This window comes from Podarcis raffonei, chromosome 17 (genome assembly GCF_027172205.1).
Source record: "Podarcis raffonei isolate rPodRaf1 chromosome 17, rPodRaf1.pri, whole genome shotgun sequence".
Lineage (NCBI taxonomy): Eukaryota > Metazoa > Chordata > Lepidosauria > Squamata > Lacertidae > Podarcis > Podarcis raffonei.
Window position 1 is genome coordinate 15,343,591 of NC_070618.1, and position 23,259 is coordinate 15,366,849.

General features: G+C 41.8%; 1 protein-coding gene across 2 annotated transcripts in view; it reads right to left on the reverse strand.

Annotated features, from left to right (window-relative positions):
* Positions 1–23,259, reverse strand: part of KIAA1958 (KIAA1958 ortholog) — a 78,975-nt gene that overhangs the window by 28,248 nt on the left and 27,468 nt on the right. The window contains exon 3 of one of the 2 annotated variants that reach the window (XM_053371663.1): positions 12,342–15,098. The exons of the other annotated variant lie outside the window; for it this stretch is intronic. Within the exon in view, the coding sequence (XP_053227638.1) occupies positions 14,053–15,098 (1,046 nt within the window). The 3' untranslated portion in view covers positions 12,342–14,052. Of the gene's footprint in view, positions 1–12,341; positions 15,099–23,259 lie in introns of those variants that run through there. 2 annotated transcript variants of the gene reach the window in all.

The following is a 23,259-nucleotide window of genomic DNA, read 5'->3' on the forward strand; positions in this document are numbered from 1 at the left end:
AGGTTAGTTCCAGGTGTGGCAGCCTTGGCTTAGCCCTGCACGCAGCCCATATTTACTGGTCCATGTCATATGAAAGGCCACATGGCAGTGCCCATGACACAGCTATTTCATCACATGCTAATGAACTTTGCACAAATTCCGCCCTGCCCATATCACCAACATGCTAATCTGGTTGTGTGAGTGGCCTTTTCTTTTTAAAAACAAAAACAAAACATTCGTTTTGATGTGTTTAGGTTTAGGATCACGGTGCTGAGAGCTTCTTTCCGAAAGCAATCCACTGAGCTGGTCAATTAATTCTGTGTTACCAACACATGCCATTAGCCGCAGTATTCTATCTGTGCCTAGGTAGGGTGGCATGCTAACTTAATGAACTGTTTTCTGCAAAGCCGGCTGCTTTCTTTAATCACAGGGAAAGAATTTGCCCGTGGTTTTGAAGCACGCTGTAGACACAACACAGGCAAAGGGAAAGACTCCTGTTGGAGCCTCCATATGATTTGTCTTTTTGCCTGTCTGCCTTGCCTTAGGCCTGCAGACTTGGATCTGTGATGTTATTGCAGCCCTTCTTTCTTCCAGAGAACTCAAGAGTGGTGTTTTGTCCTCCCAGCCCAAAACATAGGCTGAGAGAGATGGACTACCCCTGGTTATCCAGTAAGGGTCATAGATGACCAAGGATTTGAACCTGAGGTTTTCATGTGCAAAACTAGGCCTGTACAACCTGTAAAGCCATTGTCACAATGGCCTGGGGGTCTGGGTAGCCAAAGGTCCTTAGCAGCTTTCTATTGTGCTTCTGCTGCGCTTTAAAGTTAGGAAGCCATTAGCCTCAGAGGGGAGTTGTTGCTGTTATTGATTTGATGGCATCCTTGTCCCTACGCCGTTCAGCCTCAGGACTAGGGAAGGAAGTCAGAAATAGCTGGTGTTAGCTGGCCTTTATCTCCAGTGGGACACTTAGCAGACTTAAGCAGGCAACTTGACAGAGGCATATACTGTTATGCACTGTGTGGAGAAAATGCAGAGGGTGTTTCTCTCCCTCTCTCATAACAACAACAACAACAACAACAACAACAACAACAACTTGAGGACCAACTGAGGGGAAAGAGAGTTTCTGCTGATCATAAGACAATGGTTTTTCCACCTGCCTTGCCCCACCCTCAAGCCTTGGGAGTCTTTCCTGCAGAAGCAGCTGAGAAGAGAGTAGAGGAGTTCAGGGATATGTCCTTGGTTTTCAGTTTGAATCTTTAACATGGTTTTGTATGTTTTGTGGTATTTTATGCACTGTGATTTGCTGTTATTTTTTATTGATTATAGATTAGCAATTCTTTATTGTAACCGATAAGTGCAAAGTGTTTAATGATTATTTGCTGATGTTAAATTTTACTGTTTACTATTGGGTTCTAATGGATTTATTGAATATTGCCTTATCTGATATAAGTTGTTTATTTTAAAGTTTTATATTGGATCAGATTGTATTAATGTTTGGTGTTTTATTATTTTTATGTGTGTTGGAAGCCACCCAGAGTGGCTGGGGCAACCCAGCCAGATGGGAGGGGCATAAATAATAAAATATTGTTACTAAGTTATTGTTATCTGACGAAGCTGAAAGTGGCAAGATTCAGGACAGGCGAAAGGAAGTACTTATTTGTACGGTGCATAAACTATGGAATAAAATGTGGTCTTCCGCATCTATGCGAGCCCAAATTATAGGGAAGAAGAGTGCGATACAAATTAGATAAAGAGCAGAACCTTCTGAGCATTACTTGCACACCAGAGCATTACTCTACTCCCACATATTTTAAAATGATAAAATTCCACACAACAGTTGTCAACACTGTACATCCAATGAAATTAACCTTTCAAAAAGTCATTTATGAAACTTTTTAATACAATCATGGGCAGTAAACAATGACATTAAATGTTTCCCCCCACTAAAACATCAGAATTGGCCATTGTAAAATACAAGCTCTCACCTTAAAAAAAAAAATCAAATTAAAACACAACTACATTTTTCTTTTGAGAATCATATAATTGCCTGCATAAATGAGTAACCTACTTTTTTTAAAAAAAAAACCTCACTTTTTCTATGTATATAGCTCTTCCCTGTTTTCCTACTAAATTGCACACAATTTGCATCAGGATTTTAAGGGGTCACGGATATTTCTCAACCAATACAAGTTGAGGGAAGGGAGCTCGTTTGAATCCCCAGAGTGCCCCAAATTTCCTTTACCATGCAGATGTCCCTGTTTGCTATCAGATTTAACAGCAGGTGCCTTTTCTTTTGTAACAAATTTAGCATTTAGAGAGCTGAGTGTCACATGGAACACTGTGGACTGGGAGTGCATAACATCACATTTGAAGTGGCTATACGTGTCTTTTTTTCACCATATGCATTGCATGAACGCTGGAGCGCCATAGCTGAATTGCAACTTCCGACCTTCAACGTGTCATGGTGAATCTCCAAAATATGGCGAATAATGGCATTCACATATGAATTTGACAGCCCCAGATAAATGTTGGCATTGTTCGAAACCAGCTGTTCCCTAGCTGCAACACACAGAACTGACCACAACACTGATCAGAGTTGAGTCTCCATGCCACATCCAATTCTGCTCTGCTGTCTAGGTGGCCACTGAGAGTCACGTGGAATCTCACAAGTTGCTTTGTGGTCTTGATACATTGCATTATGGCTGGGGTTGAATAGTTCATTGTAGCTGTCTGATTTCAGTAGCATCCCTGTGGTAAGCTGTAACATGCATTTCAGGAAGGGGCTCCATTTCTCCTGCCGCTTCACTGAAGGGGCACTAAGCAGAGGGGGGGGGGAATATTTTTTTTTCCTGTTCTCTCCCTCCTATGGTCCGGTGCGTCCTATAGAGCAAAAAATACGGTATATAAAGGAAGGGCCATAGCTCAGACGTAGAGCATCTGCTTTGCATTCAGAAGGTCCCAGGTTCAATCCTCGGCAACTGCACGCAGGGACAGGAGACACCCTGGCCTGAAACCCTGGCAAGCTGCTGCCTGTCAGTGTAGACAATACTGAGCTAGATGAACCACTGGTCTGACTCTGTACTGGGCTGATTGCCTTGCTCTGTGGGCTCCCCTACAGAACCAGGACAAGTAGTGCAGCTCCCTACCCAAATCAATCATCAGATAAGACAGAGTAAAGTCAAAGAAACAATTCATTATGTCAGAACTGAAATATTTCTGATTGTAGGAGTTTATGCACCAAATGAGGGGAAATCTGAATTCTTCAAGAAATTGCATGAGACATTGCTTGACTACATGGACTACAACATTATTATGATGGGAGATATGAAGGGAGTGGTATCTACAAATATGGATAAGTCGCAGAGACAGGTTGTAACTAAAGATGGCAGACTACCAAAAACCTTTTTTGAACTGACTGACAATATGGACTTGATTGACATCTGGAGAACTAAGAACCCCCTTGGAAGAGAGGGAACATTCTTCTCTGAAGCCAAAATGACATGGACAAGAATTGACCAAATATGGATAACTAGAGGACTGGCACCTAAGACTCGAAAAGTGGAAATTTGCCCAAAAACCTGCTCCGACCACAATGCGGTGAAGATGGAGATGAAACTAACACCAATTGGTTCCTTCAGATGGAGGATGAATGACACCTTATTTAGAGATCAAGAGGTTACCAAGAAGGCCCCAAAAATCTTGAGAGATTATTTTGAGATAAATTTGAATACCACAGTTGAAAAAAGAGTAATCTGGGACGCAAGCAAAGCGGTCGTGAGAGGGTTTCTGATTCAACAGAATGCAATAAAGAAGAGAATTCAAAATGAGAAAAAAGATAAAATCTTGGAAAAAATAAAAGAAGGAGAGAAGAAATTAAGAGCGAAACCAAAGTCGCAAGAGATTCTGAGAGAAATAAAGCTATATCAAGTACAATACATGAAAATGATAAATCAGGAAGTAGAATGGAAAATTAAGCAGATGAGACAAAAGACATTTGAATCGGCTAATAAATGCGGGAAACTGCTAGCCTGGCAGATGAAAAAAAGACAAAAATTAAACACCATCACAAATTTGGATGTGGAAGGAAAGAACATACAGAATCCATTGGAGATTAGAAAGTGCTTCCAGAGATATTTTAAACAACTATATACACAAGGGCCACAGAAAGAGACTGATTTAGACCAATTTTTAAGAACAAATGGATTACAAACAATCTCTCAAGAAAATAAGATAATGTTGAATCACAAAATTACAGAACAGGAGGTAGAAGGTGCCATTCAGAACATGCAGTTGGGTAAATCTCCAGGGCTGGATGGTCTAACCTCCAAATACTATAGATCTCTGAAAGACTGGTTAATTCAGCCACTAAAGGAGGTCTGTAATGAAATTTTGGAGGGGAAAAAGGCGCCAGAGTCGTGGAAGGAAGCTTACATTACACTTATACCGAAAACTGAGTCTGAAAAGACACAACTTAAGAACTACCGCCCCATATCCCTGCTTAATGTGGATTACAAAATTTTTGCTGATATCTTGGCTAATAGATTAAAAAAGGTATTAGTTGAAGAGATACATAAAGATCAAGCCGGCTTTCTCCCAGGTAGACATTTGTCTGACAATACGAGGAATATAATTAACATTTTGGAGAAGCTGCAAGTGAACATCAATACCAAAGCAGTTTTAATTTTTATAGATGCGGAAAAAGCTTTTGATAATATTTCTTGGAATTTTATAAAGAAAAATCTTCAGGGAATGGGGGTGGGCCAAGGATTTGAAAATGGTATAAGTGCAATTTACTCAGAACAAAAGGCTAAGTTAATAGTTAATAATGTGATGTCAGGAATTTAAGATAGAGAAAGGGACACGACAAGGCTGCCCAATTTCCCCATTGCTTTTTATTTCGGTTCTGGAGGTTTTGCTGAATATGATTAGAAGGGACCGTCTGATTAAAGGTATTCAGGTCGGAGCCAAACAATATAAATTGAAAGCTTTTGCAGATGACCTAGTTTTGACGTTACAGGAGCCAGAATCTAGTACGAAAAGAGTATTAGAATTGATTCAAGAATTTGGTCATGCGGCAGGATTTAAGCTGAACAAGTCAAAAACTAAAGTGCTTGAGAAAAATTTTACACCAATTGAGAAAGAAAGGTTTCAGAAGGAGACAGGTTTAACATTAGTTAAGAAAGTAAAATATTTGGGGGTTAATATGACTGCTAAGAATTTAAATTTATTTAAAGATAACTATGAGAAATATTGGATAGAAGTGAAAAAAGATTTGGAAATATGGTCAAATTTGAAGCTTTCCTTGTTGGGTCGAATTGCAGCTATAAAGATGAATGTATTGCCAAAAATGTTATTTCTGTTTCAATCATTGCAAATTTTGGACAAGATGGACTGTTTCAAGAAGTGGCAGAGAGACATTTCCAGATTTGTCTGGCAGGGCAAGAAGCCTAGAATAAAATTTAAAATATTAACTGACGCAAAGGAAAGAGGTGGATTTGCCCTGCCAGACCTTAAACTTTACTATGAATCAGCAGCATTCTGCTGGTTGAAAGACTGGCTGCTTCTTGAGAACACATTTTGGACCTAGAAGGTTTTAACAACGTTTTTGGATGGCATGCATATTTGTGGTATGACAAGGTTAAAGCACATAAAGCATTTAAAAACCATATTGTCAGGAAAGCATTGTTCAATGTCTGGATAAGATACAAAGATTTACTGGAAAATAAAACCCCAAGGTGGTTGTCACCAATGGAAGCAAAGGCTCAGAAAAAGCTCAATATGGAGTCCAAATGGCCGAAATATTGGGAAATATTGGAACAAGAAGGAGACAAATTGAAATTGCAGAGTTTTGAGAAATTAAAAGATAAAGTGCGAGACTGGCTTCACTATTATCAAATAAGAGAGGCCTATAATTTGGATAAAAAAATTGGCTTCCAGGTGGAAAAATCAAAACTGGAAACAGAACTGTTAGATCCCAAAACTAAGATACTTTCAAGAATGTATAATTTGCTGTTAAAATGGAATACGCAGGATGAAACGGTTAAATCTACTATGATCAAATGGGCACAAGATATTGGTCACAACATTATGTTTGCTGACTGGGAACAGTTGTGGACCACCGGTATGAAATTTACGGCATGTAATGCCTTAAGAGAGAATATTATGAAAATGATTTACAGGTGGTATATGACACCAGTCAAGCTTGCAAAAATATATCATTTGCCCGATAATAAATGTTGGAAATGTAAAGAAAATGAAGGTACATTCTTTCACCTTTGGTGGACGTGCCCAAAGGCTTTCTGGGAGATGATATATAATGAAATGAAAAGGGTATTTAAATATACCTTCCTGAGGAAACCAGAGGCCTTTCTCCTGGGCATAGTCGGCCAATTGGTGCCAAAGAAGGATAGAACTTTTTTTATGTATGCAACAACAGCAGCAAGAATACTTATTGCAAAGTATTGGAAGACACAAGAGTTACCCACCCTGGAAGAGTGGCAGATGAAGGTGACGGATTATATGGAATTGGCGGAAATGACTGGCAGAATCCGAGACCTGGGAGAAGAGTTGGTGGAAGAAGATTGGAAGAAATTTAAAGACTATCTTCAGAAACACTGTAAAATTAATGAATGTTAAAATGATGTTGCATTGAAAATAAGTGGCATTAGCAACAAAGTTATTAAGAATATGCAAAAATGAATTGATAATGGATGAAAATATAGAGTTATAATATGTTAAGATATAGAGTTAAGATAAATGAAAGAGGGTAAGGATTTGCTGATTTGATTATTTAAATGGGAATACAAAAAGGGGAGGTGTGAGGAGGCCAAGGAAATAAGCTAATGAGTTTAAAGTTACAAAAAACGGATTTGTTTTTAATTCTTTTTTAGCTATTTGTCTTTTGTATTTTGTATTTTTATTCTTCTTTTTTCTTTTTTATGTATTTTTCTATGTTCTCTTTTTTGTATCTTTTTCTTTTTATACGACCTTTTTTCTATTTTGTAAACTTATGTTTTTGTAAAATCTCAATAAATATCTTTTAAAGGAGAACTGAAATATTTATTTTAAAAGTCTTCCCTAACCTGATGAGGGACGCCGGTGGCGCTGTGGTCTAAACCACAGAGCCAAGGGCTTGCCGATCAGAAGGTCAGCGGTTTGAATCCCCGCAATGGGGTGAGCTCCCATTGCTTGGTCCCTGTTCCTGCCAACCTAGCAGTTTGAAAGCACATCAAAGTGCAAGTAGATAAATAGGAACCACTCCGGTGGGAAGGTAAACGGCGTTTCCGTGCGCTGCTCTGGTTCGCCAGAAGCGGCTTAGTCATGCTGGCCACATGACCCGGAAGCTGTACGCCGGCTCCCTCGGCCAATAAAGTGAGATGAGCGCCTCAACCCCAGAGTCGTCCGCAACTGGACCTAATGGTCAGGGGTCCCTTTACCCTTTTTTAACCTGGTGCACCCCAGTCATTGGCGTCCCAAGTTCTGTCAACCCCAGCCAGCATTGCCAATTGTCTGGGGTAGCAGGGAGCTGTAATCTAGAACACTCAGGGGGCCCTTCCCTTCTTCTCAAGGTTCAAGTCCTCTTGATATCCCTTTTATTTTATTGGAAGGGATAGACCAGTGGGCTTACACCACCAAGTCACCATACAAGTATGCAGGTCTTCAGGACAGGGTACAACAATTGCTGTTTCTGCATCTTATAGAAGGTGCTGTTGTGTTACTTTTGCAAGGTTTATTTGCACCACAGTTTTTGTACTGTGTTTGCACAGTAGTGTTGCACAAAACGGTTGAGCAGCACAGAACTGGCTAGTTATGGGACATTTCAGGGACCTCCATTGAATCTATCCTAAAGCCATTCTGATGATCAGCCACCTAGCGTCTTATAATCAGATTGCAATTGGCATGGACCACGGTGAGACAAAGTGGACCTTCTGTGCTTTGCCATCATTGCATTGTCACAGATACATATTTCCATTAAAAGGGGGGGAGAGAAGAAAATTATTGAATTAAAATAGGCTTGTGCAATTTATCATATACCAGGTTGAATGCATCCCATCAGTCATGTATTGTGAGTTGCCACTTGTGTCTGATGGTAACTCCTCTAAAAGCATGCCAAGGAAGCTGGAGGTGATAGTGCTCAAAGCCAAACATGCAGAGGATCTGAGTGCCAGTCTACTTTAATCTCTTTCCTTGGCAGCTGTTTTCCCCTAAGTATTAAAAGAGATAGGAGCAGGGGAAATTAGCCTCAAGAGAAAGAGAGAGAAGCATATATGACTGCCGTTTGACAGCGGAGAAGCCTTCAGAATTCTCAACAGGCAGAGCTGATCTGCTCTCACACAGCAAGTGCAATGTGCCATTCATACATTTGTTTTAAAAGTATCTGGGGTGGGTTTTATTGGGGGGTGCTTTTACCTATTTCTAAACTGTTTTCTGAAGATCATGGCCACTGGTCCCATCACCTCCTGGCAAATAGAAGGGGAAGAAATGGAGGCAGTGAGAGATTTTACTTTCTTGGGCTCCATGATCACTGCAGATGGTGACAGCAGTCACAAAATTAAAAGACACCTGCTTCTTGGGAGAAAAGCAATGACAAACTAGACAGCATCTTAAGAATCAGAGACATCACCTTGCGAACAAAGGTTTGTATAGTTAAAGCTATGGTTTTCCCAGTAGTGATGTATGGAAGTGAGAGCTGGACCATAAAGAAGGCTGATAGCCAAAGAATTGATGCTTTTGAATTATGGTGCTGGAGGAGACTCTTGAGAGTCCCATGGACTGCAAGAAGATCAAACCTATCCATTCTTAAGGAAATCAGCCCTGAGTGCTCACAGGAAGGACAGATTGTGAAGCTGAGGCTCCAATACTTTGGCCACCTCATGAGAAGAGAAGACTCCCTGGAAAAGACCCTGATGTTGGGAAAGATGGAGGGCACAAGGAGAAGGGGACGGCAGAGGATGAGATGGTTGGACAGTGTTCTCGAAGCTATGAGCTTGAGTTTGACCAAACTGCAGGAGGCAGTGGAAGATAGGAGTGCCATGCGTGCTCTGGTCCATGGGGTGACGAAGAGTCAGACATGACTAAACGACTAAACAACAACAAAACTGTTTTCTGCTGTTTTTACTGCACATCACCTTGAGAAGCTTGTGACCAGGAGCTTTTGCACTTCATAAAACTCCCGTTTTAGCAAGTAACTCCTAGTGATTCCTGCATGAGCTGGATCAGCTTTTGGATGGAACAAAAATAAAGAGTCATGCATATTGCAATTAGCTTTTAAAAAAAAATTAGAACAAGGTCATCACGAAAATAATAAAGTAATTTGCAAGTCTTTCATCTGAAGGTATTGCTCTCTGAATTATAGCTTCACTACTGATTTATTATACAAATGATCCTTCTATTCCAGGAATAAAAGGTAAAGGTAAAGGGACCCCTGGATGGTTACATCCAGTCAAAGGCAACTATGGGATTGCGGGGCTCATCTCACTTTCAGGCTGAGGGAGAAGGTGTTTGTCCGCAGACAGCTTTTTGGGTCATGTGGCCAGCATGACTAAACCACTTCTGGCACAACGGGCCACCGTGACAGAAACCAGAGCGCATGGAAACACCATTTACCTTCCCGCCACAGTGGTACTTATTTATCTACTTGCACTGCCGTGCTTTCGAACTGCTAGGTTCGCAGGAGCGGGGATAGAGCAACGGGAGCTCACCCCGCTGCGGGGGTTTAAACCGCCGACCTTCTGATAGGCAAGCCCAAGAGGCTCAGTGGTTTAGACCACAGCCTCCTTTACCTTACCTATTCCAGGAATATAGGAAATGGCCTTATACCAAAACAGACCATTAGCCCATCTAGGTTGGTAGTGTCTACACCAGGCATCCCCAGACTCGGCCCTCCAGCTGTTTTGGGACTACAACTCCCATCATCCCTAGCTAACAGGACCAGTGGTCAGGGATGATGGGAATTGTAGTCCCAAAACAGCTGAAGGGCCAAGTTTGGGGGTGCCTGGTCTACACCTATGTTCCTTTGGACTACAACTCTCATAATCCCTGACCATTGGACATGCTGCCTGGGGCTGATGGGAACTGGAATCCAACATCTGAAAGGCCGCATGTTTCCCCATCCCTGGGGATTGAACTTGGCGCCTTCTGAATGCAAAGCAGGTGCACTACTGTGGAGATGTGGCTCTCCATGAAGCTTACTAAATAATCAGATAAAGAATTCCACAAAATCATGTAACTAACCGGGATCCAGAGTTCCTCAGTTAGCAACTTCCTGTTTCACCAGCCAAGAATCCTTTGCCATCAAGCAACTAAACTTTTTTTTCCACTTTTATGTTAATTAATTTAGGGGAAAGACCTCAACTGCTTATCTGGTTTCCATTTGCAAAACTGAGAGCTTGTTAGTGGCCAACTCGCTTGGTGAGATGACAGTCTTTAAATGATGTTGTAGACACTGTGAAGGGTTACAGCACCTCCCATAAAATACACTGCAACACTGTGGGGGAAGGGTTTACGAAAATTTATTAGGAACTACCTTGGTAAAGATAAAAGGTAGTCTTTCCCAGGGCCAAAGTTTCACTAAAACCTTAGACTGTGAATAGCTGAGAATTCTGTTATATCTTTAGCATCCCCCCTCACAGTTACAATAGATTTTTTGGGTTCCATGGGAAAAAGAAATGATTGCTAAACCAGTTAAAGTCTGTCATCTTGATGCACCCTGGGAAGCCACGGTTTCCCCAACTGTATAATGAGAATCATAGTGACCCACCTAGGACATTTTAAAAGTGCTATTTAAATGATTTATAATAACAATATAAAGTTGGGCCCAAAATAACACATTAACTGTTTGTTTGCCCTGGTCGCAGACTGGATGTCTTAGAACAGCATGACTTGAAAATTTGGCACGATTTATCAACCACAACATATTATATTTTCCTTCTACAGAAGGCACTAGTATGAACTCCAGATTAAAAAATATATAAATAAAAATAAAAAAGATACAAGTTGTAATGTCACACAGAAAACTATTAACTTGCACAGCCCTCACAGTAAACTGTACCATTTCCCCCCATTTAACTACAATAAATGGTTATAGCAGCAATGGTTAACAATCCTACAAAGATCACAAATGCATTGATAAAACATGCATATTTAACAGGAACATCACTGAATTACACAATGCATAGAATTTTTTTATTTTTTGGCAAGACAGAGATTTATTTATTTTTTAGAAGCAAATTACTCCTCCCCTCCCCCCCCAAAAAAAACTGCTAAAAAAGTTGACTTCAGTTGGAACAGGGAATTGGTTAGAAGAAAACAGGGACAACCAACTTCCATATTCTCAGCAGTCAAGGGAAGAGGGGAAATATATTTTGCTGCACAAACTGATCTCTACACAAATGGGCAGGTTCTGTACTAAAGTTGATGACATCTACCAATAAGAGTGCTACAAGTTAAGGGGCAATGTGCTCAAGCAAAGCTGGAGCATTATAAACTCCCAAAGAGAGATGCAACTATGTATGGAATGGCTCCTGTAACATGAAAACTTTTTTTTTTATCCTTATGAGTGGAAATATGGGCATAGACTATATAATAGCCTTGGTGGCCAAATGAAAATGTAGACAGGGCTATTGAACCTTAAGCAGATTGTGATGCTGAAATCCCCTCTTCTACACAGCAATTAAAGGTGCAAAAGTCCTAGCTGCTCTTTCATCTGCCCCATACATCAGGCACAGACAAAGGGCTTCCAGATCTGCTTTTAGGCCCCACATGAATAGTTGGTTATTCTTGAGTTAGAAAACATCAGATGCATAGGGGCCAACTCCTGTGGGCTGAGGTCCCTTCTCCCTCCCCCCCATAAAATATTTGAGGGGCCTGTCCCCCCTCAAAGTTGATGAGCATTGCCATTCAAATGGTGTGCATGTGCCATGTCTAATGATCAATTATGCATTCCTGCCCCCCATATTTTATTCAAGTTGCCCCCCCGATCAGATGTTACTGCATAAGATTTAATATACTATAAAAAATTCGCTCAATAGAAAATTGTTCTGTAACGAAACAATGCAAATTTCCTAAAATATGTGATGGGAGAATCAAATCACCAGGAGGATTAAATGTGGCATATAGATCAAAAGTCCCCCGGCCCCCTGCTACAGATTTCCTAGTGCTGAGTTGTATATAATGGAATATGGGGCCAGATCAGCTTTCCTCAATCTGGTGCCCTCTGTACACACTGGTAGTGTGGCAATCTGTAAGAACCACATACAGTCATACCTTGGAAGTCAAATGGAATCCATTCCGGAAGTCTGTTCGACTTCCAAAACGTTTGGAAACCAAGGTGTGGTTTCCGATTGGCTACAGGCCGCGTAACCTGCGTTGGACATTTGGGTTCCAAAGAGCATTTGCAAACTGGAACACTCGCTTCTGGGTTTGCGGCGTTCGGGAGCCAAAGCGTTCGAGTCGCAAGGCATTCAACTTCCCAGGTATGACTGTATTGCAGAGGTATCCAGTGTAATGGGAAGATGTTTCCAGACTAAAACTCTGATCATCCTTGGTCATTGGCCATGCTGGCTGGCGATGATGCAGTCTGGGAGTCCCAACACCATATGGAGGGCCCCACATTGGCTACCCTTGATATACTGTATGGCAGGGAAACCCTGCTGCTGGGGAACAACTGTGCTTGAGCCTTGAAAAAGAAAGCCCAGCTCTCTCCAGATCTAGCCAGGACAAAGACTCCAAAAAGCATGTGTGTTTATTTTGGAGCATCACACAACAAGTGTGCTTGGAACTTAGTGGAGCAGGGAGGTCTCTCTGTTTTCATGTTGATTCCCTAGAAAAATCCCGCCCCCATTAAAACAACAACAAAATGAGGTTTGCAACTGTACTCTCAGCTTTTCATGGTTTCTGGGAGATGGGGGGGCATTGTTTTTGCTGTTATTGCTGTATTTTATCAAGGAAATACAAATGCTGGCCACAATTTAAGCAACCTTATAATTCTGTTTTGCATTGTGGCTGCTTGGTGTAGCATCTAGAGCTGAATCTTTGACAGTATATATATATTTTAAAAATGACTTGTCACAAAAGTGCTAAAACACTGGTTTTCAGCTGGGGAAAGTTAAGATTGTTTGTTTGTGTAACAGTCTAGTTTTTTGCCATGACAGTTGTTTTTGCATATGGATAAATATTATACCTTTTTTTTTTTTACCACCACTGTTATTTTTCACTTTGTTGATCATTACCATGTCTTCCCCACCCCACAAGCTGGCACAACTGAGACACAAGGAGCAAATGAAAAATAGAGGGAAAATGCTCCAGTAAGCTGCACCCCATTTTCTTTGTTCCTTCTCTCCCCCTTAAATCAGGCTGGAAAAGAACCATATTTGCCGGCAAGAAAGAAAATAGAAAATTATCCCTCTTCCTTCCACACACAATACTGAATTCATGTCATATTAACAGCAAACTTTCAAAAGACATGAAGCATCAAGGGGAATATACACTCGTTATTATTTTTTTAAAAACCAAATATGTTTAGGTGCAAGTGATGCATTTTGGACATGATTTAATGACAACATCTTCTGCACAAGCTCAAAGGCAATAAACAGGAGGTGCAGAAAAGCACTCTGGGGCACCACTATTGGGCACGCTGTCCCCAGTGCTCAGTTGCCACTTGTGAACCATGTTGTCTTCACAGAGGGTCTTCTCAAGATATGGCTGTGTTACAACTGACTTAAGTGCGTAGTGTTGCTTGCTTCTGCCTAAAGACTATGGCCTGCCTTGTATATGCCTGAAAACTATTTCCCCTTTTGAAAATCTACCATTATATTAGCACCCTATAAGTAGGTTTCATTCCCCCCCCCCATATCAGCACTATAAATACTATATAAGTTATACTAAACTATTTCTATTCACGTCTTTGTAAAAAGAATATATATATATATATTTATATATTATTTGTTTTAATAAAGTGAATTAACACTGGGGAAAGGTGAGTCAGGAGGGTAGCTGTGTAGAATCACAACTGATGTGTGTCCCTAGGCACAGACCCACAGCTTCAAACACAACATGTTCCCATCTCGAGTCCTCTCAAGCCGTGTCTGAAGAAGAGTCATAAGATGCAGACACGATGAAGTTGCCAGAGCCGGAATGGCTCGCCATGGACTGAGCAGCCTGCTGGCTTAAGTTGTTGCAAATCAGAACCAGCTGGTTGCTTTGAGCTTCGGAGAGTGTGCTGCAGCTCTGGTACACACTGAAGTTGGTCTTCCTACCGGGAATGTTCCCCTTCTCGCACATCGTCTTGACCATCTTGGCCAGTTTATTTTTACCTAGGGCTTGGCAATTGTACCAATGAAGAGCAGCTAGGTTAACAACCGGCTTGATGGACAAGTAGAAAGGAGCGTCCTCATATCGCATTGCAGGGGGGCGCCTTTGTGCGTACTCCTTGTAGTCTTGCACGGGGCAGGTCTGTGGAGCGTGTTGCGTTGCGTACACTCTGGAGTCCGTGCCCGTCCTCTTGGTTTTGGTGCTCCCATCGCCGCTGTCTTGACCCATCCATTCCAAATATTCCAGCCCTGTCTCTGTCACCCGAAGCCTAATGTCCCCCCATTTGAGGGTGGAGCCGTGGAAGCCGGTACAATGGCCAAACGCCTTGGTGTTGTTAAGCCAGACGAGGTTCAGCAGTCCCTCGGGGTTGTATCGGCTCAGTAGGCCTCTCTTACGTAAGATAAGCTCATCTGCAAAGGTAAGCTTCATGGACTTGTGCGGCTTGTTGCCTTTCCCTTTGCACCTCAGCTCTATCTGCTTCTGCTTCAGGGCTTCTTGAGACCTCTTGAATTCCTTGTCCCTGGTAATGCTGTATCCATATCGGTGCTCCTTGAGATACCTCTCCAGCCCACATTGGTAATTGGCCAAACTATTTGGCTCGTATTCTGAACCATCCTTCTGTCGGGCATCGACAAAGAACGATGCTAAGTAAGCATCCAGCTCTTTGCAAGGAATGATGTAGATCTCCCGGGTTTCCGAGGGATACTTAGAGATGAGAAACTCCCTGAAGTTTCGGAGGGCTGTCTGGGTACTGCGTATGGTTTTCTCATTTTGCTCTCTGCTCAGTTCTGCAGCTCTCTCATCTTGGTCTGGGAGAGGCAAAAGAAGAGATGGGAACGGAATGAGTTTAGGAGATAACGCTTTTTTCTCAAATTTAAATTTTCCTTTAAACAAAAGGGGGAAAATTAATGTTCACAAAGTTCGCAAGGGTATTACGTATTACATACCTGCCATGTTTGGAAAGCCAACTTCAGTTTCACAAATGATGTTATCAAGGATATGAAAAACTAACTAGTCACTGGCTCACATTTTTTGTGCAGGGAGATTTGTAATAGGTGCGGGGTGGAATATGAGATTTGAGTTGGTCTGCATTTTGAAAGAAGCTAGAAAATAGAAAAACTCTCCACTGTTCTGTGCAGACGCCCAATTAAGAAAGGTAACCCCCATTCTCAAACCATTTCATTTGTGAAACCAGAGGTTGCGCTGGTTCCAACAACAACACAAAACTAAAGCCACATTTAATACATCGAAAACAGTTTTAATGAAATGCACTTTTCGGCGTGGTAAATCAGCTGTCTCTTTCAGCATAATACATATTTGTGCAATACAGTATGTTAACATACCCAGAGCAAAATGTTTTAATTGCAGTGCAGTTTGCTACAAGCGGCAAAAATATAGTGATACGTCTACAGCAGGGATGGAAAATCTGAAGCCCTCCAGATGCTACAGGGATCCAACTCCCAACATCCCTGACATTGACCATGCTAGTTGGAGCTGATGGGAGTCCAACAACATCTGGAAGGCCGCAGGTAGAGATGGGGGAGAAATCCACCTGAATTTACATTTAAAGCCAAACCTACCTAATTCACACTTCCTCCCCAAAAATGCACGAACTAAAACACAGCAATCCTTCAAAATCTACAGTTTTCCAAATTTTGCAGTGCAGTTCTCTAGCCAAATAATGTGTACAAAAATGTACAAGTGTGTTTGGAAATGCATATATTGCTGAAAATAACTTATAAAATGCATCATATCAGGCAAAAGTGCATTGCAAAAATATGAATCTTAAGCAAAAGTGCATACAAAAAGATGTCTATTAGGAGAATGCACTAAAATGCTGATGAATTTTCATGAGGACTATCTATCATCTATCTACGTATCTATCTATCTATCTATCTATCTATCTATCTATCTATCTATCTATCTATCATCTATCATCTATCTAATCAAACTGATGTGGAAATGTGGATAACTGGATTTACGGTAAGTGAGAATCTGAAAATTGACCAGAATAGGAGAAGACCCAATCTGAAACAGACTGACGTCATGTGACTTCAACATCATCACCTCTCCATACCTTTAGAAAGAAATAGTTTTGTTTTGATTGATTTCAGTCTCTTAAAATGTGACCCGGGTCTCCAAATAATAAAGAAGTTCCATGTCAGGCTCTTCTGGTTTTGGTCTGAACTGTGGTGGAGGTTCAGGTTTAAGTCATGGCTAAGTCCAAGAACCACACCAGTCTCGCAAGTGGCACAGAAACGGGCAATAAGAAACCCAGATCAAATAGATATGAATCTCTGAAGGGGGCTGATCCCAAGTTCCTCCAGAACATGCATTTTGCAAAGGAAAACTACAAGAAAGGGCTGTAGAAAATGAAGGCCAACAATGCTAAGAATGCCAAGTGACCACCTTGCCGCAAGAGCGACTGACTAGCAATAGTTTTCTTCTTTTCACTCAAGGCATTTTGTATAAATAAAATTGAGTGTAACATGGGGGGGGGGAGAAGTTCCATGTCCTATACCTCCCAGAAAATCAGCTTCAGTGAAGCCAGGGGGCTGAAAAGTTTGGTCTTTCTGATAAGATTTCTAGCACATCCCTCAATCATGGTTCCTAGCCAAGTTAAAACCAGCAATAAGTAAAAACCATTATAAATGAGCATAGCTATTACTTCCAGCTTTTTTCAAGAACATGTATCCCCTTCATTCTTCATATTCGCTTAAACATGCATTCATCTGTCAGCAACCTTGGCCCCAGATTAGGATCATAATTGGGATTTATAGAAGTAAATAATCCAAGCCAGCTCATATGTTTAATTCTCTTTTCATATAAATTGTTAACAGACTCCATTTCCTTTGATCATGATCTCTGTTCTTTAACATGCAAACCTTTGAGAGAATATAAGTTTTGGCGTGTGTTTGTTACTGTATTATAACTGTATGATGATTACATTGTGAAAGGGGTTTTCATGGATACTTTAACTACTATTACTACTACTAAGACTGGGAACGCAGCACACAGGGAGGGGTTTTAACCTTATTAGCATGCCACTTTCGTTGTACACCCCCCCTCACAAAAAAACAAAAGAAGCTACTAAGGGTGCCAACTTGAATAAAAAAGGGGGGTAGATAAGCCCCACCCCACATAACTGATCACAAGAGGTGATGCACACACACCATTTAAGTAGCAATGCACATCAAATGGAGGGGGGCTCAAATATTTTATGGGGGAGGCAAAGGAACCTCAGCAGCCACTAGGAGCTGATAATAATAATAATAATAATAATAATAATAATAATAATAATAATAATAATAATTTTATTTGTACCCTGCCCTCCCCAGCTGAAGCCGGGCTCATAGCAGCTAAAAACAATAAAAGTAACACAGTTTACATAAAATCACAATCAATTCATTGAAATTCATTCTAAAATCAATTCAAAATCAAATCAAATTAATGGCAACCATTGGGCTAGAGTTCTGTGAGGATTACCAAAGGAAGGGGTCAGACTATGCCAATGGAAGCTGCTGTTAGCCCTTGGTTGAAGATTCCACAATAAGGAGACGATTTTGATTAGGACTGCATCATGGGGGAAAGGTTAAAAACCCCTTCCCTGAAACAACAGTGCATTGTTGAAGGAAAGAGTGCAGGCTATATGTACAAAATGTGCACCTGTCACATGAAAAGTGGTGGTCCATTAGCTATTTCTCTGCTCTGTCTGATAAAGTCTTGAGTATGCTGGTCTAATCCCACACCAAAAGAACTTGGCCCAATAGAGGCTGCAAGAGGAGGAGGAGGAGAAGAAGAAGGAAGCAGTGTTTTGGAGTCTCCAGTCGTATGGGATGCAGGAGATGAGGTGCATCCTCTCCCCACCCCCATACAACTAAAAGATCAAGGAAGACCTATTTCAGCAATAACAAGGATCAAGAAACATCGCTGGGTAGTGACTATGTGGCAACCATATACCTTCCTCCACCTCGCTCTGAGATATTCTTCATGTGCCAGTGAAGTGTGTGCACTGCAGATCAACTCCCACAAAGGTGATGTTATGAAAGAAGAAAGACCATTCTGACTCGCTCTTCAAGTGCCCTGGTTTCCCCAGCAAGAAAGAGGTGTGTGTGTGTGTGCGCACGCAGCTGACTTCATGCTCATTGTGAAATGCTGACAGGCATACAATTTGCATGTCAGCTGTTTTGACACAACATCATATTTAATGTTGATCACTGTGACAAGGACTAAATGTTTTCTAAAATGATATTAGCCCATGCAAATGAATTATGATCAAGGGCTGTGACTAAATGGCTTGAGGAGTTTTATTGTCCTATTTTCAATGCAAAAGAGGCTCTCTGTATTATTATGTATCCATGTCCTCCCTCTTTCTGCTGTATGATTGCATATCTGTTTGAAATATATATAAAATAATGTTTTCCAGGTTTTGGTTTGGTTTTAGATGCGGTAAAGGAAACCTGTATTGTCTCCAGTGCTCAGCAAAGGCACTGATTTGAATAAAATATTGGGTGGTGCCCAGGTAAGCCCCACACCACATAATTAATCATATGATGTGGTTTACCCACAACATTTGAATGCAATGTCCATCAATTTGGGGGGGGACGGACCCTGACCCCCTCAAATAGTTTATTGGGGGTGAAGGGACCTCAGCCCCTAGGAATTGGCTCCTATGCTCTCCACCCCTTCACCTGCAGCTGACTGCCTTATCCCATATCACTTGGGAAGACAGGTGAACAAATGCCAGTGTACTGGAAGAAGCAGAGATCACTGGTGTCGAAGCAATGATTCTTCAACATCAACTTCATTGGACTGGTCATGTTGTTCGGATGCCTGATTACCATCTTCCAAAGCAATACTCTGTTCCAAACTTAAGATTGGTAAGCGTTATGCCGGTGGGCAACAAAAGAGGTTTAAAGATGCTCTCGAGGCAAATCTCTTTTTAAAAATGTAGTTTAAACACCGACAACTGGGAATCACTAGTCTGTGAGCGCTCCAATTGGAGAAGAGCCTTCACCAAAGGCGTTGTGAACTTTGAAGAAGCACAAACTCAGGACGAAAGGCGGAAACGAGCTAACAGGAAGGCACGTTTGGCAAACCCTCACTGTGATCAGTTCCTGCCCAGAAACCTATGTCCCCACTGTGGAAGGACGTGTGGATCCAGAACTGGCCTCCACAGTCACCTACAGGAAGACTGTTAAGACCATATTCATGGAAGGCCGTCTTATTCAACTATGAGTGGTCACCAAAGAAGAAGAAGACACCCGGTGGAGGCTCTTCCCCATTACACCTAGGTAGCCTGAAAGTAGGTAGGCCTAAAACTAGGTAGCCTCCATCCCAGTTTAGGAAACCTGAGTAAACAGAGTGGAGGAGGTGGAGGAGCCATGGAGCCCATCAAAAGCCCCACCTAGAGTCTAGCTGGAACTAGGTCACACAAGGAGGGGGTGGGAGCTAGTGATCTGTCAACGAAACAATGCAGGCGACATTGCCAATGCCTTTATTGAACAGTATCCAGGTTGGAGAAGATTGTGAACCAGAAAGATACACAAGGAGAGTTGGCAACCAGTTGCCCCAGCAAGATTTCCGTGCTCAACAGACAGCAGGTCCATTTTTAGCACAAGCTCCATGCTAGGAACACCTTCACCTGTTGCATAACTGCCTTGTCATAAAGAGATTTTCAAGGGTGCAGGAGCCTACCAGGAGCAGGTAGGTCACAACCCCCCCACAGAGATCACCGCTACTTGTCATGGGGTGGGTCTCCCTTGTGGTCAGCACAGAAAGGGGGTGTAGGGCAGATCCTGCCCCTGTGGGAGAGTGGCCTGTGGAATGCAAAGGGAGACAGAGAGAGAATAATGAACAACAGCAAACAGCTGAAACACACGGTCCCTGGACTTGGATGCTCAGTTGTTTTGTGAGATGGACGGAGAGCATGTTGCACCTGACCAGGCTAGATTTGGAATCACAGGACTATTAAAGTGGTAGGTGAGTGCTTTCAATGTATGGTGTGGATATGGCCATGGTCTACCAGTGACAGGTTTATATTCTGGTGGTAGCATGATGTGGTTATGAGTGGAGCTACCTCCTGATGTTCTCCTGGTTTTGCTGGACTGCAGCTTCCATCACCCCCAATCATTGGTCATGTTGGCTGGGGTTGATGGGGATTATAGTCCAAAGATACCAAGGGCACCATGTTGTTGAAGGCTGAGTTACACTATATCCTATGCTCTGTCATGGTGATGTGGCAGGGCTATCATGGATACAATCCCACCACCACCACCACCAAAGTCAATAGGAGGGAATTTTTTTTTGCACCAGGCCTAGGGCTGGTGCAAGATTAAGGCATCAACGGGGGCATCTGTGTGGATTAAAAGGGTGAGATGTGGTGCCAGTTATGCCCCTTCTTTGTGCTGTCTCCATCCTGCCCGTGACTTTGCCCTGTTTCATTCATTCTAAATGGTTCAGGACCGCAATACCTCAAGGACCGCCTCTTTCCATATGAGCCAATCTGGACCCTGAGATCATCCTCTGAGGTCCTTCTTTGTGTGCCTCCTCCTTGAGAGATCCAGACGGCGGCCACCCAGAATGGGCCCATTTGTGGAGGCTCAGGGAGGTTTGGCTGGCGCCTTCATTACAGTGGTACCTCGGGTTAAGAACTTAATTTGTTCTGGAGGTCCGTTCTTAACCTGAAACTGTTCTTAACCTGAAGCACCACTTTAGCTAATGGGGCCTCCCGCTGCTCCCGCACCGCCAGAGCATAATTTCTGTTCTCATCCTGAAGCAAAGTTCTTAACCCGAGGTACTATTTCTGGGTTAGCAGAGTCTGTAACCTGAAGCATCTGTAACCTGAATGTCTGTAATCTGAGGTACCACTGTACACACCTTTAGGTGCCTGGCAAAAACATTCCTCTTTAACCAGGCCTTTAGCTGATTGGCATCTAATGCCCTTTTAAAATGTGTTGAGGTGGATTATTGGGTTGTTTTTGTTTTTATTATGTATTTTGTGTTTTATATTGTGATTTTATGTTGTGAACCGCCCTGAGACCTAAGGGTATAGGGCAGTATACTACTACTACTACTACTACTACTAATAATAATAATAATAATACCAGTGTACCTTTGACAATGGAATGTTCCAATTTCTGTATTGTAAGATTCTGATACTATGCACTCTCACCTAGGGGTTAACCCCAATGAACACATTGTGACACACTTCCAAGTAAACATGCATAAGAATGTGCTGAACCCCTGCAATTCTATACACTTGAATTCAGTGCATGCCCATGTAAACACACATAGGACATTGAGCTCAATGGGGTTAACATCTGAGTAAACATGTGCAGGATTGTTCTGTTAATGTCTCTTCCATCGCTGATGTCACCGTCTCTATATAAGACATTGATCCTGAAGCTTCAAACACATTAGTTTCAGAAGAAACCTGCACAACATCCCACATCACTGACAAATGCCACCTAGTTACATTGGGGGTGGGGGAGTAATCTGCTATAGCAACATGAAATTGATCAGCCACAATGTGATCATTACAATCACAGATTTTCAGAGGCTATATTGTGCCAGTCTTCAGAAAATTACTTCTACAAAAATAAGTAAAAATAATGCAAATACTAAATGATTGAATGAATGAATGAATGAGTTCAGTATAGAATAAAGGAACTCCAGTTTAAGCCACTCAGAGTGACCATTCTTCAGGGTAGGTAACACACACACTCAACAATTAGAACTTTCCATGTCGGCAGAATTTTGACTGCCAACATACCATACCAAAACAGGCTCCTGTCTATGTCTAGACAGTCATCCAATTATTATAGCAGGGCTTGTCACAACATAAGTCACATGGATTATGGGTTTCTTAATTCTTGCATGAGGAAAGTGAATGACAGCCTGCAATGAGGCTATTATGCTATTATGAACTAAGAGTCTCATCAACTCTTCCAACATTAGCAAATATAATATATGCTCTTGGAGTTATATAGCCACTAGACATGGTTTAGGGATCTGGAGTTTGTTGAGTGACAGGTTCTGAGTTTAGAAATAACCTTCACCAGAATTTGCTGGCCCTTAACCAGGTATGATGACAATCAGCAGCTGAAGCAAGGGAAGAGGGAAATCCCTCTTTAAGATCAGAAGAGAGCTGTCAGGGTTGGTTTTACCAGCAGGAAGTGTGAGCAGTATTCTTCAGGTGGGAGATTTTGCATGCCATTACAGGGCAAGCAAACCATCAAATCACTTTGCTTATTTCACTGGTTTTTTACCAACCTTGGGCTGTGTGAAGAGCATCATCTGCTGCTCTAAGCACTAAAAAGTCACCAGTCATTTCTGGGAAGGGCAGGAAGAGGAAGCTAGTTATCCTGTGTTCCAGTTCCAGTCTCTGACCCCTGATTGGCTATGACATCCAAGTTACAGCCTTTACATTTACAGAAGAAATAGTTATTATTCTGTTTTTTGTTTTGTTTTGGAGAAGAAAAAGTCTGAAGATGACAGACCAGATTTCAAATGGCATAACTTCTCTCTTAGATTCACTGACTCTAGTTTACTTACATCCACTAAGAATTTGGTTGGATTTCCAGGTGCTAAGTTTCAATAATTGTTTCTATTCTTGCTTGACCTACTTCAATTAATAAATCAGAGCAGAGGCTCATGCTATAAAAAGTTCATTTCCTGGTCCAGCGCACATGACTTGGCTTTTGAGAGACAATGGGCTATTCTGGACTGTTGCTATTCTGAGGTGTGATACAATCACATATCGAAAAGTTCAGGCTCTGCAATTCAAGTTGATTTGGTGTTCTTGCACAACAAGCCCACTCCCCACCCACCCCTTCAAAAAAGTCGGGTTTTTTGTGATAAGCAAAGTAACAGGAAAATGCAATGGAAAGTGTGGGATGAAAATTGCCTGATGTAATGCCTTATAACCTTCTCACAAACCAGTCAGAATGAATGAATACTCAATACGCT